Consider the following 16,461-nt stretch of genomic DNA (forward strand, 5'->3'; position numbering starts at 1 on the left):
GGTTCGACGCTGGCCAACGAACTTTTAGGCCGCCGCGCGCGAGCGGCTCAGGAGCGAGCGGTGCGAGGCGCTGGGGCTTTAGGGATGGCGGAGTCGCCCCCCGGGGCTGCCCGCCGGCGGGGCCGGGGTAGGAGGCGGCGGGCGGGGGTGTCTCCCTCCTCCGCCTTCTGCCTCCCGGCGCTCGGCGTCACCCTCCTCTTCCTCCTGCTGCAGGGACCCCCCGCAGGTACCTTCCCGCCCCGCCCGCATTGGGGCTGCCGGGGGGCGCGGGGCGGGGCGAGAGGGGCGATAGTCTCTGTCCTGAATGAGTCTCGGTCGCGGTGCATGGGCGGTGGCTGCTGCAAAAACACGTGTGCGCCTCAGTAACCGTGACACGTCCAGGTAGAATAGCTCAGTGACCTCAGGGACTCTCAATATTGCACGATAGGAACCCAATATGGATGCTAAGGGACTATGAAAAATACCCCATGGGGGCTTGTGTGTAGAGCTGCAGCTCTCTCGGGATTTACACTCCTGGAGGTAGGGGGAGGAACAGATGGTCTAGGGCAGGGCTACTCAACTTTGGGGGGTAGGGGACGACACAATGATATAGCACATGCTAAGGGCTGCAACTTGAAGTGTGGTTGCATGTACATGCCAATACATATGCAAATAGCTTCTCTCACACTGACTTCTTTGCATGACTACAAAGATTAAGGCAAGACTACAGAAAACACAGGTCCCATTTAAGTCAGTTCTGCTGTTAATAATAAAATGCAGTATTTACCTAATGTCTACCCATATGAAAACAGCACTTTTAATGAGCAATGACAGTCCAGGAATTTAACTACTAAAGCACATATCAACAGATCATTATATTGACTACTTTTTTGTTTTAGCTCCCACCTGTGGGCTGCAAACAAATAGGCCATGGTCTGCATGTTGAGTAGCGCTAGTGCAGGGGCATGGAGTGGGACTGCACTGATAGTAACTGCACTCAGCCAAACTGGGTCTCAGCTAAAAGAGTCACATCTTACTCCTTACTGCCAGTTCTGGATGGACAGTGTTCGGGGTTTCTGGAGCTGAATGTTCCAGGAGCAATGGTGCTGATCTCTTAGCATCCACAGAGTGCAAATACAGTTCTCTAGTCAGTTACTGGAAAGAAATTGCTAAATCCTAAACTAGAGGAACTCTGTGTGATCTTGACATCTTGTCTGTTTCATCAATAGAAGTTGGTCCAAAGTCAAAGTCTCACAATATGGGAGCTGGGATTCCCAATTCCCTACTTATTGATTATTTGAGTTCTAAACTTACAGAAGCATTTTTTCCTGAACTTATTTCCTATTTAAAAAAGAGAGAAACTACTCTTTTAAATCTGTTTAATCTATTTATAATTATCTTCCCCATTCTGTTGTGCAATTTATGAACGTGTTTCCTAAATCAGGATAGCGATACAGAGGCAGCAGCAAAGGGTGACAGGCAGCCGGTCTGCGAGGGGAGCTGCTTTTTAAACTGACTCCCCTCACGGACCAGCTCCCGCCTAGGACCCCGTGCTGCTGCCTCTGATACAGAAGCAGCAGTGCAAAATGGAAGGGAGCTCCTTGGGAGTGGGGCTGGAGCACACTGGCTGCTGGCTCCACCCCCTGAGACTATAGAAGAGTCAAGTAACTCATAAGAATTCATGAGGTTAATCGACTATTTAATTAACCAATATTTAACATCCCTACTTCAGAGCTCTCAGTTCCATTTCTCAGGAATGGCTAAAACTTAAAAGCTTCTGTATTGCCTCTAAAGTTCAGCAGCTGGATTAGGTTGGGGATGCTCAAAGATTGCTTAAAAAAGGGCAATTTTAAAATTACTTCCATGACTTTTTCACAGTGAGCTTTATTGTCCTTTGTTCAATGGTTGATGGCACTCTTTATACTTTTGTTTGTCACTTTCTGAGACAAAAGTGAACTTGAACTGTTCAACCTATCTAATTTTAATTAATCCAATAGAAAGTGAGAGTCAGTATAGACAGGTATGCTGACAGCAGAAGGAGTTGGAGGGGAGGGGAGAAGAGGCAAAGGGGGCAGTTTCCCTGGGGCCCAGAGATTTCAAAAAGACCTGGGGCTCCAGCTGCTATGGCTGCTACCACTAAAGTAGCATTGGCCAAGGCCCAGGACCCTTTATATTGCTCCTGGAGCACAGCGCAGTGTGTGATGATGTATCCATCCTCCCATGCTTTATGGAATGAACTTATGGACATGAATATACTTAACTCAATGGTGCTTTGAGCAAATTATTAAATGTAACTTATCAATCTTCATGTCACGATCATCTGGTTCTGTTAATCTTACTTTGATGTATTAGGGATGTTAAATAGAAATTTATTTACTGGTCAAATAGTTGGTGGAATTTCCATCGACTACTTGACTAGCTGTTAAGGAAGGGTGCTTAAAGCACTCATGCTAGGTCTCAGAACAACTCCTGGCTGCCGCTCTGCTCTCTTATAGGGACAAAAAGGAGCCAGCACGCAAAGATGCTGCTTCAGTCTGTGGTCCCTGCTGGGTCTCAGGACAGCCCCCATGCTGCCACTCTGCATTTTTAAAGGGACACAGCAGTGGCATCTGGCCCCACTTGTGTGTCTCAGCAGAAGCACATCCACCCCGTTGCCACTCTGTATTTTTAAAGGAACAGAGCAGCAGCAGCTGGTCCGCTTGTCAGTCTCAGCACAAGCTGACCCCCATACCTGACATTGCCACTCTGAATTATTAGGGATAGGTGAGCTGCTGCTGTGTCCCTTTAAAAATGCAGAGTGGCAGCATGGGGGCTGTTCTGAGACCCCGGTAGGAGACCAGAGATTGAGCCAGCATCTTTGCGTGCCAGTTCCTCTTTGTTCCTTTAAGAGTGCAGAGTGGCGGGAGAGGGGAGTGATTGAGTAATCAATAGTGCTACCAGATAAGCTCCTGCTTATGGGACAGTCGACTATTCCTTCACATCCCTATGATGTATGTATCATTTTTGTGTGTAAAATTAGACATATGGAGTGAGGAATATTTTTTGGGTTTTAAATGTGTAAATGAGAGGTGTTACCCTCAATGCCTTCATGAACAATTGTTAAACAATCTCTTTTGTCTTTAAGTCTGTGTTGTAGTTGGTAGCCCTAATTCTGTAAAAAAGAATATGAAAGCAGGGGGCTGGGCTGCACCTGAAGAAAGGAGCCAAAGACCCCAGGGTGGGGAGATAGCCCTGGTTGGAGGGACAGCTGGAAAAGAGGTTTTAGGGTGAGTTTGAAAAAGTTTCTACTGAGGCTTTAGTGTTAGAATTAGCTAAGCAATTTTTTATTACTTTTGATTTGTAATCTACTTTGTTCTGCCTATTCTCACTTATTAACACTTAAATCCTACTTTTTATACTTAATAAAATCACTTTTATTTTCTATCAAACCCAGTGTAAACAGTTATTACCTGGGGAAGCAATCATTGTGCACATCCCTCTTTTCATGTTAAAGGTGGCTTACCTAATTCTTTGGGGTCTGATCCCATTTGGGGAGTGGTATCCCAGAAGCTGACCTCCTCACTTACCAGTGGGCCTACCCTGTCCTTGGTCTTCCTCTTGCTTCTAATGTATTTATAAAAAGTCTTTCTTATTTCCCTTCATTCCTGTAGCTTGTTTGAGCTCATTTTGTGCCTTTGCCTTTCTAATCTTGTCCCTGTATTCCTGTGTTTTTTACCTATATTCATCCTTTGTAATTTGTCCTAGTTTTCATTTTTTATAGGACTCCTTTTTATTTTTAGATCATGCAAGATGTCGTGGTTAAACCAAGGCAGTCTTTTGCCATATTTTCTATCTTTCCGACGCAGCGGAATTGCTTGCTTTTGGGCCCTTAACAATGTCCCTTTGAAAAACTGCCAACTCTCCTCAGTTGTTTTTCCCCTCAGTCTTAATTCCCATGAGAGTTTACCTATCAGCTCTCTGAGCTTACCAAAATCCGCCTTCCTGAAGTCCATTGTCTCTATTTTGCTGTTCTCCCTTCTACCCTCCCTTAGAATTGTGAACTATATGATTTCATGATCACTTTCACCCAAGCTACCTTCCACTTTCAAATTCTCAACCAGTTCCTTCCTATTCGTTAGGATCAAATCTAGAACAGCTATCTCCCCTGGTAGCTTTTTCAACCTTCTAAAATAAAAAGTTGTCTCCAGTGCAGTCCAAGAACTAGTCTGAGCTCCGCTGTGTTATTTTTCCAACATATATATTGATAGTTGAAGTCCCCCATCACCACCAAATCTTGGGCTTTGGATGATATAGTTAGTTGTTTAAAAAAAGCCTCATCTACTTCTTCCACCTGGGTAGGTGGCCTGTAGTATACTTCTAGTATGACATCACCCTTGTTTTTAACCCCTTTTAGCCTAACCCAGAGACTCTCAACACTTCCGTTTCCTACATCCATCTCCACCTCACTCCAAGTGTGTTCATTTTTAATATATAAGGCAACACCTCCTCCCTTTTCCCCCTGTCTGTCCTTCCTGAGCAATCTGTACCTTTCCATACAAACATTCCAATTGTGTGTACTATCCCACCAAGTTTCTGTGATGCCAACAAATGTCATAATTGTACTTATTTATTAGCACTTCCAGTTCTTCCTGCTTATTCTCACATTTGTATATAGGCATCTAAGATACTGATTTGACTTTGCCTCCTAGTTTTGCCCTGACCCTCCTGTCTCTGCCATTATAGCCCACGCTCCCTCCCATTTCCGACCCATCTCCCAGGTCTCCATGTTCTTCACTTACCTGTGGGCTTTGCTCACCTGTCCCCATTGAACCTAGTTTAAAGCCCTCCTCACTAGGTTAGCCAGTCTGTGTCCAAATAGGGTCTTCCCCCTCCTCGAAAGGTGAACGCCATCTCTGCCCAGCAGTCCTTCCTGGAATAGCATCCCATGGTCAAGGAAGCCAAAGCCCTCCTAGCGACATAAAAATATGTAAGTTTTATAAAAAACAAAGAAAATAAATGTTATGTAACCTAAATATGAATTTCATCACCATATTTCAATCAAGCATGTAAAATCCACTGTTATAGCAAACGAGTAACTCGTTGCTTTAATTAATAAAAGGTAAAGGTTTCTGAGCATATCAAATTTATTGTAAACAATCTATAATGCTTCTAACTTCCTAGTTATTTGCCTAGTTAATGTAGTTTTTCATGCTATCGCACAGTGATAAACTACATTACAGTTATGAATGTAAGAGATTAACTTACCTGTTGAAACAGGGGTGGGCAATAATTTTTTGTTGGGGGCCACTTAAAAAATTTCTGAAGTGGCCCTGGGGCACTGAAGTGGCACTGGAGGGGGCGGTGCTTTGAGCGTAGAGGGTGGGGCCTGGGATACTTTCGGGTTCCCCACCCCCAGACCTTTATTGGTCTGGGGGTGGGGGAGTGCCTTTGCCCACCCGTCCACCCCCCTTTTCCCCATAGGTGCCCATGCCCATGGCTGGGAGGAGACTTCCTACACTCCCTTTGCCTCCAGGCCCTGATTGGCCTGGGTGCAGAGGAGCATGCAAAGTTTTTTCCGCTCGGTCCCCGCCCTGCATGGCGCTTAAAAGCGCCATGTGCTCCTGGCAGGGCCTGGGGGTATGGGAGTGCTCAAAGTCTTCTCCTGCCCTGCCAGAAGCACGAGGCACTTCTAAGTGCTACGTGCTCCTCACAGGACGGAGCCAGGGGGGAGTCAGGATGGAGGAAACTTCACGTGCTCCTCTGCCCCCAGGTCCTGATTGGCCTGAGGGCGGGGAAGTGCGTGAAACCTCCAGCCCTGTCAGGAGTGTCTAGCGCTTCCAAGCGCCATGTGCTCCTGGCAGGGCAGAGGAAAGATTGGATTCAGCTCATACATGTGCAACAGTATTCTAAAATACCTGAATTTAAGAATGGTGTAAGTAAAGGCTGAAATTCTTCAGGATGTCTTTTGAGAGAAGGAAAATTTATTTGACAAGGTGACCTCTTCAGGCAAAATGTGAAAGTGAAAAATTATAAAGAACTATTGCAAAATTAATTAAATTATTAATTGAAGAAGTTCATCAGAAATATGACTAGTCTATGATGACTGTGATGACACTTTTGAATGGTTCAGTCCAAGAAAAGAAAGCATTTTCTACTGCCTGAGCATGTCTCAATGGAGGGTTAAGTTTACCTTCCGAGATGACTCATGCAGACAAATTTATTAGAAGATAGTATCTCCTGTATTTATCTGTCTTCCATTGTGGCAAGATCTGAATTCCTCTGAAATATTTTATGTTCACAGCAACCCTGTGAAGTCAAGTAATATTGGTCATATTAATCAGATGAAGACCAGAGGGACACAGACACAGTTACTTACCCATTATCAGGAAACCTGTAGTAGGCTGAGAATTAAACTCAAACTTCCTGTGTCCAAGACAATTACTTTACATATATGACTATCTTCCTGAAAAGTAAAAACTTAAAAAATAACAAATAGTCTTGTAGCATCTTAGAGACTAACAAAAAATGTAGATGATATCATGAGCTTTCATGGGCACAGCCCTCTTCTTCAGATGAATGGCGTTAAGGGGTCCAGTTTCTAAATAAATAGTAAAGACAGAGAGAGGATGGGAGAGTAGGAAAAAGAAGGAAAAAAAAAGGGGGAAATAATGTCAATTAATGTCCATGCTAAATGAAACAGATGAAGTGGGTACTAAGTGCTCTTAGCTACCGAGTGTTCGGGGTGGGTTTTTTTTTTTTGTCATCAGGACTTGGAATGTAGTGGATAATCCAACTAAATTATTTGTTTAAACTTCTATTGTAGGTATCAGACTCGTAAATGAAATTAAGCTCTACAGCTTTCTTTTTAAGATGGTTTTTGAAAATGGCTTGTAATAATATCGAAGTGCCTAGGAAAGTTAAAATATTCCCTAACAGGTTTCTGTGTGTTACCTTTTAGAATATCTGATTTGTATCCATTAATTCTTTCTCATATAGACCATTCAGTTTGGCCAATATACATGACAGAGGAGCACTGCTGTCACTTGATGGCACAAATCATATTGGTGGATGTGCAATTATATGAGCCTGTGATGTGATAGTTTATGTGGTTAGGTTCTCTGATGATGTGTGGTCAGAGTTGGGACTGGAGTTGATTGTAGGGGTGGGTTCTTGGGTGAGTATGATGGAAGTGTGCTGCGTGGTTACTGGAAAGAATTTGTTTGAGTTTCAGCTTTGTCTGTAGATGAGGAGTAATTTAATTTATTCATAATTGCTTTTACTTTGAGAATATAGGGGGATTAATTGGTGAATGTTATTAATCTATACTTTCAAATGGTGCACTATACAAGTGTCTTCTAAATAGGGATGTTAACAGCTAACCAGTGGGGGCCAGACCAGATTCTGTCAATCGCCAAGGGAAACCAGTATCTCTGGAGTGTCCTGAACCACTTCCTTATTTATTGCAAACTTTAAGCAGTTAATACGGTTTAAGTTTTACAAGTCTTGAAAACAATTACTAAACAATTTAAATCTTAAATACTATAAATTCTAAAGGAATTAATACAGTGCCAAGCAATGCAAAATCAATTAATAGAAGATCTACTATAATGCAATAACAAAGCCTAATTCACTTACACTTGACCCATATGCTACTTTCAGTACCAGGCAGGAGGTCGTGGTTCCTTTTCTTTCCATGCATCGGAACACCATGCACTTTGTCGCTAGTGTGAGGAGCCTATTTACTTCTAGTTACATCAGGCAGGACCTGTGGGTCAATCCTGTCCATTCCCTCCCATCGATTGTTCTTACTAAGCCCATTTTATAGCAAAGCGAGACTTGGTCTCTCTAATAATATTTACCAATTGATTACATATTGTGTAGGATACGTAAAATGCCCAATACCTCTGTAGTACACACTACTCAGGATGTTGCTGCTATGTGTGTAGTTGACAGTTGTATGGCTGCATCTGTAATGTTTGCTTATCAGAAACAGAACAAGGTTGCTTGTCGTGTGTTCTTGACATGGTCTCATGTACCATGCTTAATCTGCATTGTTATTCAAAACATTTCTGCCTCTCACAGATTCTCCCTTCCAATGTGCACCAGACTTCAGACAGGCCTGGGTTTTCTTCTTAGGGATCCGCACTGTATACAAGGCAGACATCACCATTTATTGTCAAAGGCAGGGTAGTCCAGGCTCCCCTATACCCATCTATCCCCGTGTTGCTACCTGTGATAGAGAAGCAGCAGCACATAGGGTGAAGGGGCCAGCAGGAGCCAGTACAGTTGGGAAGCCAGCTTTAAGTTGGCTGCCTGTGCATATCAGCTCCCATGGAGGTGTTTGCCCTCCTGCACTGCTGCCTCTTTATCAGCGGCACCAGCACAGCTGGTGGTGAGGGGGGTAGAGGAGGCTGCCGCAGGCCCAAGCATTTAGTTTAGAAAAGAGAAGACACTGAGGGGACATGATGGCAGTTTTTAAGTTTCTAAAAGGATGTTACAAGGAGGAGGAAGAAAAATTGTTCTCCATGACCTCAGATGATAGGACAAGAAGCAATGGGCTTAGATTGCAGCAAGGGAGGTTTAGGTTGGACATTAGAAAAATTTTCTGTCAGGGTGGTTAAACACTTGGAATAAATTGCCCTAGGGAGGTTGTGGAATTTCCATCACTGGGGATATTTAAGATCAGTTTGGATAGACATCTATCAGGGACAATCTAGATGGTGCTTGGTCCTGCCATGAGGGCAGGGGACTGGACTTGATATGAATCTGTGCTGGGGTAGCCACTCTCCATGGGGAGCTCAGCCCCCTGTGGACAGGGGCTGCAGCTACTGCCCCACGTTGCTGCCTCTGTGAGTGGGGCGAGGAGCACACTGGCTGCTGGCCCTGCCCCCGGGGCCTATCGAATAGTCGTGTAACCACTAAAATTTAATCTGGTTACATGATTATTCAATTAATTGACATCCAATATCCCTAGTGCCAGCCTGGCTGCAGCGGGTGGGGGAGGGGAGCCGTTTCAGTCCAGCCAAGCTAGAGCAGCCTGCCCCTCTCCCCGCCTGTCTTGTTTAATCGATTAACTGGATCAACTTAATGGTTAACTATTAAATAAGATTTTACATCCCTACTCCTAGAATATTTTGAGACTCGCAAGGTGGATGAGGTAATATCTTCTATTGGAATAGCTTGTCTATGTGTACTATATATTCAAACAGATCAGGTCTGATACAAATAGAAAACATTTGAAGGAAAGACAAAAAAGTAAAGTTTTTACTTTAATACAGATCAGACAAGTCTTTCTGCTATATACCTGCTGGTTTCAGAAATATGTGAGGATACACAGTGAAAATTGTTAGGTTTTGATTCCTCAGTCTTGTATGTTCTTCATTCGTTGTTTGGAAACAGCATAACCCTATAATGAGGTAGGTGTATGTATATAATTCTTTATTCAGCAGATTACTTGGAAATGTATAAAGAAGCTGTGTAAATTAAGAAATAAGAACACAACACAATTTATAAGTGAAGCAAAAATACTAAAAAATGAATACAGAGGCAGCTGCACAAGGTGGAAGGGCACTGGACTCCTTGGGAATGGGGCTAGGAGCACACTGGCTGCTGGTCCCACCCCTGGGAGTCACCGAATAATCACGTAACTGCTAAGAATTAAACAATTTATAACATCTCTAATTTAAACATACTAAATTCTGCCCGGTCATAATGAATGTGAAAAATATATGAAAAAATCCTCTCTTTAAATAACAGTTGAATCTGTGGTCACAGATGTTATAAATGCCTTCATTATAATTGTGTGATCAGAGCCGTGGCCACTATTTTCAAGGGGCCATCGATAAAACCCGATGGAAGACCACTTGGGACACGCAAAAGGGGTGGTGGTTTTTTTTTTTTTTTGCTCCACAAATTTTCCTCAGTGGCTGCTCGGGGCCACCAATTGGTTAGGACTGGCCCTGTGTGTGATTACTGGAAAAAAAACCTATTTATATTTCAGATGATGTACATAGTGATATTACTGTTAAAATTGTCCACCACCCTTTACTGTAAGATTCTATTTTCAATTACTTACAAGTTTGCCAGACTTTAACTTTTGGACTGTAATTTTCCATTCCCGATGCCTGCCTTAGCTTGAATTGTTTTAGAAAACTTTGGCAAAAATGGTTCATTCATTTTGTGAAACAGGAATAGTGGAAAATATACATAATTTTGCCTATGTTAAAATGTTTTAAAATTGTTGAGATGCTATAGTGCCCCATCTTTTGGAGCAGGGACTCAAAATTTGTTATAGGATATAGCCCTCATGCCTGGGGTACTTTTGATCATCTCCTTGAAAATCTGCCAAAATTTGGCCAAATCACAAGCCCCGGAGAATCTCCGTTACCATACAGGCAGTCCCCAGGTTACGTACAAGATAGGGACTGTAGGTTTGTTCTTAAGTTGAATTTGTATGTAAGTCGGAACTGGTACATATTGTAGGGGAAACTCTAGCCAAACATTTCTCCAGAGCTCAGTTTTATTCTACCACACCTCACTTCCCTCAGTCCTTTATTCTCAAGCTGAGGTGTCTGCTGAGAAAAGCTGCTCCGTGTCTCCCTGGTCTGCTGGGGGGGTGGGCGCTAGCTTCGCGTCTCCCTGGTCTACTGGGGGGAAGCAGCTAGTGCGGGGTTGCCTCACCCCGTTTGTAAGTAGGGATCCATGTAACCCGGGGACTGCCTGTAATTTGCAACTCTTCAAAGACGGCTTGTACTGAGCATGTTGCAGTCCAGGGATGAAGGGGCAAAGCAAGATTTTCCCTCCTGATTATGAAGTGCCTGGAATTGAGAGCAGAGAGACTGAGTCTCTTGTGCTCTGTGGTCCCCATGCTGGCTCCTGAGTAGGAGGTGGGAGGAAGCTACTTGACTGGAATGTATAATGGTTCTGGGGAGTGATAGGAAAAGGGTCCGTGGGTGGTGGGAAGATTGGGTATTAAAAATGGGAGTCAGGGATGAGGAACCAAAGTTGGGGGATATAATATACATGCTTTTAAATTATGCTTTAAAATAGATCAGTAATGTATTTAAATTGCTGTTTGGGGAAGTCAAGGGGAGTTCTGCATATGGTGAGCAGGCTTTGTTCTCTATGTATTGTTGTTTGGTGTACAAGATTCTTGTATGCAGTAAATGATTAGTTCAATTTGTAGTGCATACATTTATTTCAGATTGTTCTAATTATGAGATTATGGCAATAAAATGGTTAAACTTGTTTTATTAATGATCAGAACACAGATTAAGGGCTCTATTCAGGAATGCATGAAGGATGTTAAGAGGCGGGTAATTGGGTAATCGTGTTGTCAATACAATTTGTATTGATGACACGATTAGTCGATAAGGGAAGGTGGTCAGAAGGATCTACCCCTGCTGCAGCTCTGCAGTTGAAATATAGTAAGAGCTGGGCACACAGGCAGCCCGGCTCCCACTATGTTTAAACTGCAGAGCCAAAGCGGGTGTAGATCCTGGACCTGGTGTGAGCCAGGACTGAACTGGGCTTACTCAGTCCCGGCTAAGGATGTTAAATATCGGGTAATTGACTAATTGAATAGTTGATGCATTTTGCATTGACTGCCCGATTAGTTGTTTAGACACCTCCGCCTTTGAAATGTATCCACAGCCCTAAGGTTGTTGCTGCACTTCAAAGGTGAAAGCACTGAGTGGAGGTTGGGGTCAGCTTTGAAACGCCATGTGCAGCCTGGGGACACCCCGGGGGAACCGACTAGTCTTTCACATTCCTAGACCCGGCTCACATTGGGTCCAGCAGCTCTGTCCGTGGAGGGTCCCAGCAGAGGCAGCAATGCGTGGGGAGGGGAGGGGCAGGCAGCTCCACAAGGTCTGGTGCATGTGGAGAGGGAGCCCTAATGGGTATCAGCTCCTACCTGCCCCCTCATCCCCCCTTGCTGCCTCTGATATGGAGGCAGCGGGTGGGGGAGAATGTATGTAGTCAACAGGAATAACTGATATGCCTAGGCATATTGGTTAATCATGTAGTTGTCTACATATTGACCTCCCTGTGCTAAACTACTACAAGTAAGATGACACATCTGTTAAAACTTAGAAATGTACTTATGTTCTCTTTTCCAGATAAGTTTTTATAACTCTTATTTAATTTTTTTTATATTTTAACAGTTCAATCTTCAAGAAGATCCTCAAGAAGTGCAAATCCAAAACATAATGATTTGAAAATAGTAGGATCAACCACATTTCCAGGTATTCATAAAGGGAGTAATCAATCTTGGTTTTCACTGATGGTTAAAATAATATTGATGGGGGCTTTGATGACTATTTTGCCATTTATATGCTAATAGAAACCAACTTTATGACCTTTTTAGCAGACCGAGGGTGTGTCTAGACTATAGGGTTTTTTGAAAAAAGTGGCCTTTTTTTGAAAAAACTTCCCCTGCGCCTAGACTGCTGCTGCGTTCTTTTGAAAGTAAATAAAAAAAATGCGGAAGTTTTTTCGATTGCTGAAAACATTGTTTTACGATGAAGAACTCCTTTTTTCGAAAGTGCTCTTTCGAAAAAAAGGCGCTATGTAATTCAAACTGTGCTTTTTCGAAAGAGAACATCCAGACTGTGTGTGGCTCTCGAGTGACACCAAGCAGGCTTCCGTTGGCTAGTCTTCCGTCTGCCGGTGGGGACGAAGATGCGTCCAAAAGTGAAGAGTCCTCAAGGAGTCCTCGAAGCATCCCTCCAAGTGTTCCCAAAATTGCCCCCCCAACTCAAACTTTCTTTCCCTATTTATCCATTGGTATTACAATAACATGTCACTCAAAAACTTGTTAGGCAAGCACTTTTTAACGGTTAGGCAAGAGGTTTTCTTCGGATCATCACTTTCACCAGATGCATTTTTTTCTTTTTCAGAGAAAAAGAAAATACAGTGCCAAGCAATGCAAAATCTTGAGGGCCCTGATAGATATATGTCTTATGGCATTTAGACAAACTTCAGCAATTTCAATTGAGAATTGGGCCTCAGGAAGGACACAGAGTCAAACTCCCCCTTCCCTCCCTGACTGTAGTCATGCGAAAGTCGCAGTCTCGGTCTAATTTGGGCCTGTTAGCTTGGTTGCTAAAGTTTAAGCCGTAAGTAATAGTGGTTCAGGCACATAAATGGATTTGCTGAAATCTCCCCGTACAACCCCACCAGGAGTGAGCATGTAGTACCACTGAGCTATTGTGCCTGGCAGGGACCCTCGTGCCTGTATGTAGCTGTAGTGGCAGCTTCCCCAGAGGATGTGGGGCAGCGGGGGATCAGGCTTGGATGGTGGAGGGGACCCAGCCCTAGCAGCAGCAGCTCCTCCACAGCAGCGCAGCCCCCCGGAATGTGAAGTGGGAGCCAGACCTAGAGCAGCCCATGCCCAGAGGGGATGGCACTGAGGCTAGCCACAGCAAGTGGCGGAGGTGAATGACAGCGCCGATGGCATGAAGAAGTGGATAACATGATTCTGTCATCCTGCAGGAAATCTCTCTCTCTCTCTCTCTCTCTCTCTCTCTCTATATATATATATATATATATATACGCACATAAACAGAGAGAGAGAGAATTTATAAAGCAGTATGAAATTCTGTATGAAACAAGAAAGGCCTACCAGCAAAAGTCATGTTCTTAATTGATACTGAAACAAGAGAGCTATTAATGTAAATAAAGCATTTTATAATTGTAATTAAACAATATGAAACTGGCAAAAGACATCTCTTATTTGGATAAAGTACTAGCCAGTTCACTCTGACACAGATCCCTCTCTCAGCCATGCAGAAAGGAAGTAACCAAATTGCACCATCCGGGTCTGCTAAAAGGGGATATAGAGTTACTTGCTCTTAGCATGCAATGGCAAAATGACCCAGGCTCCAAACTAATTCTGTGTCCCCCCATATTGACTTTAAGTATAGATTGAGCCCTGGATGAGACAGAATAAAACTACAGAACCCCAAAAATAAGAACCTGTTGGATGGATGTGCAAACCTGTTTTGTCCCTCCAGAAGGGTCATGGGGGCACTGGAAAGTATGCTTGTTCTTTATGGAGAACTAGATTAAATAAAGTCAAACAGAAGAGACCTAGATTTTATAGAAGAATATGCAATAGAACTAGAAGAAGTCCCAACAGTTCATTTGATTTTGATTAGGGTAGAAAAAGATTATCTTTAATATTTCACAGTTGGTGATGTAGTTAGGAGGACCAGTCCCAGCATTTTGGGATCATTCTTCAAACATCTATTTCATGATTGTGATTCATTAGTTTATTTGATTGTACAGACAATTTGTTATCTAAGATATTTGCTAATTATCATATGTTGTATTTCAGTCAAAATTTATGTCAAGTTGAATCACAACAGTCCACGTATTCTGTGTGTAACAAATCGGCTACGAAATTCAGAGCTGATCGATCCAGTATTCCAGTGGCATGGACCAGAAGGTGACCTTGTTGCAGGTAGTGATTTGTGGTATTTTTATTAATTAATGTTTCCTGTGGTTGTGCATTTATTATCTAAATTGTGATGGAACACTACTGAAAGGATTTGTGGTACTCCAACTTCTCACATTTTTTTTTTTAAAAGAATATAGGTAACACCTCAACAACTGAATCTAAACATGTAGGAGGAAAGGAAAGATGAAAAGAAAATTTAAGATGAAATTGAAGTGTGTATGTGTTTTTAAAGGGGGAGGGTATTTCTTGTTTTTGAGTGCCTGCTCATGTCCATTCCATGCTAGGTTTATGTGAATGCTGCGTGTGCAGTTGCTAGAGATTTCTCCCCTTTAGTGATATCCATAGGACTAGCTTTAGAACCTTCTAGAGCCACAGATGGATGTGTAGATATAAGGGATCTGCCTGCTCCACACCCTCTCAATTCCTTCTTACCACCCATGACAATTGCTTTGAAACTCTTGTTCTTGAAAGGCTTCTCTCTCAGTGTTTGGACTTTGTGGTACATTGTATAGTTTTTGTAGTGAGTGTATATAATGTGAATTAGGGATGTAAAATCCTGTTTAATTAGTTAACTGGTTAAACGTTGCATTTAGTCAGTTAACTGTTTAAATGTGGGGCATGACTGGGATGGAGTGGCCCCCATGCCGCAGGCAGGGCCCTCCCAGCTCCATGGTTTTTACGGCTCTGGAATGGTGGTCTTACCTGGGCAATATTTCTGAAGGGGTAACCTTTGTGATTCCAAACCCGTTGATGGTGTTAGTGTTGGATGAGTCTGCCCAATATGGGGGATTACTGTAAATCCAGGGGTTGTGGTCCCAGAAAGAGCTGGCATTACACATCAGTGTCGGAACTCAGAATATCTGTTTTGGCTTGTGAAGTGTTCCTCCTTCAGCTGTCCCATCAAGTGATACAGGTGTTCATGGACAATACAGCCTCCCTGTTTTATGTTCATGGATGGGGGTGGGAGGAAGTACAAAGTCTTTGTCCCTCTGTCAGGAAGCCCTCCATCTCTGTGAATTTTTGTGTCTAGTATGTCATTCGCCTAGAGGCTTTACATCTCCCCAGTGTCTAAAACACACTGGCGGATCGCTTCAGCAGTTCATTCTTTTCTCACCATGAGTGGTCGCTCCATTTGCAGGCTATCAGAATGATCTTCCAGAGATGGGGGATTCCCCATGTGGACCAATTTGCTACCAGGCAGAACAGGAAATGTCACAGGCTTTTCTCTTTACTTAGTCTCATTAGCAGATTTTCCAGTTGCTAGAGAAGAAACAGGAGACCCAAGAGTAGATGGGATAAACGGACTACTTTATTGCTGACGCATGTTTACTCTGAACCCCCAACAAAACATTTTGAGTGGCAATGATTTGGCACCAATTATGCTTCTTTATCCATTTTAGTATGTTAATTCACACATGTGTCACTACTTCCCCATAATCCTTATTTAGTAATGTTAACTCCTATACAGTAAATATTAATAGGCTGGTGATTAATATTATTATTCCCCCCTTTACTGTTTACAGGATTTTCAGTTAGATCAATGTTTTTCTACATTACATACTTCCTGAATCAGCAGGTTACAGATATTACAAAGGATGTGACCCAGAAAGTATTTTTATAGAGCAAGTGAGAACAAGCAAAAGACAAAATAAAGAAGAGCACTTGTATGTTTATCTATCTTTCTAGGTTACAAGAACGAAGGAAAAAGAGCATATTTATACATCAGAAAGGATAATACCTGTTTTGGCTGGACCCTTTATCTATCTTTCTAGGATGCAAGAACAAAGGGGAATAAACATGTTCAAAGGACAATGCCTGCTCTGGCCAGATCCCCCTATCATTATTGTATTTTTTCCCGGACCCCTCTTAATTTTTACATATCCCAATACCAGCATCTTTCTCCTGTTTTGGATGGGTTGGGCGTCCTGATAAATGCATTCCTGCTGATTCTGCTCATCAGCAGTGCCCTCTTGAAGATTAAGAGGGACTAGGCCAAAGTCCTCATGATCACTCTACCATGGCCTCACCAGCATTGGTTCAAA

General features: G+C 43.0%; 1 protein-coding gene across 1 annotated transcript in view; it reads left to right on the forward strand.

The window, feature by feature from the left end:
* ZPBP (zona pellucida binding protein) overlaps window positions 1–16,461 on the forward strand; it is a 58,118-nt gene continuing 41,657 nt past the window's right edge. The window contains exons 1-3 of the mRNA XM_075921686.1: window positions 1–226; window positions 12,123–12,203; window positions 14,297–14,422. Of these exons, the coding sequence (XP_075777801.1) occupies window positions 85–226; window positions 12,123–12,203; window positions 14,297–14,422 (349 nt within the window). The 5' untranslated portion in view covers window positions 1–84. The remainder of the gene's footprint in view (window positions 227–12,122; window positions 12,204–14,296; window positions 14,423–16,461) is intronic.

This window comes from Pelodiscus sinensis, chromosome 2 (genome assembly GCF_052426305.1).
Source record: "Pelodiscus sinensis isolate ZL-2025 chromosome 2, ASM5242630v1, whole genome shotgun sequence".
Classification (NCBI taxonomy): domain Eukaryota; kingdom Metazoa; phylum Chordata; order Testudines; family Trionychidae; genus Pelodiscus; species Pelodiscus sinensis.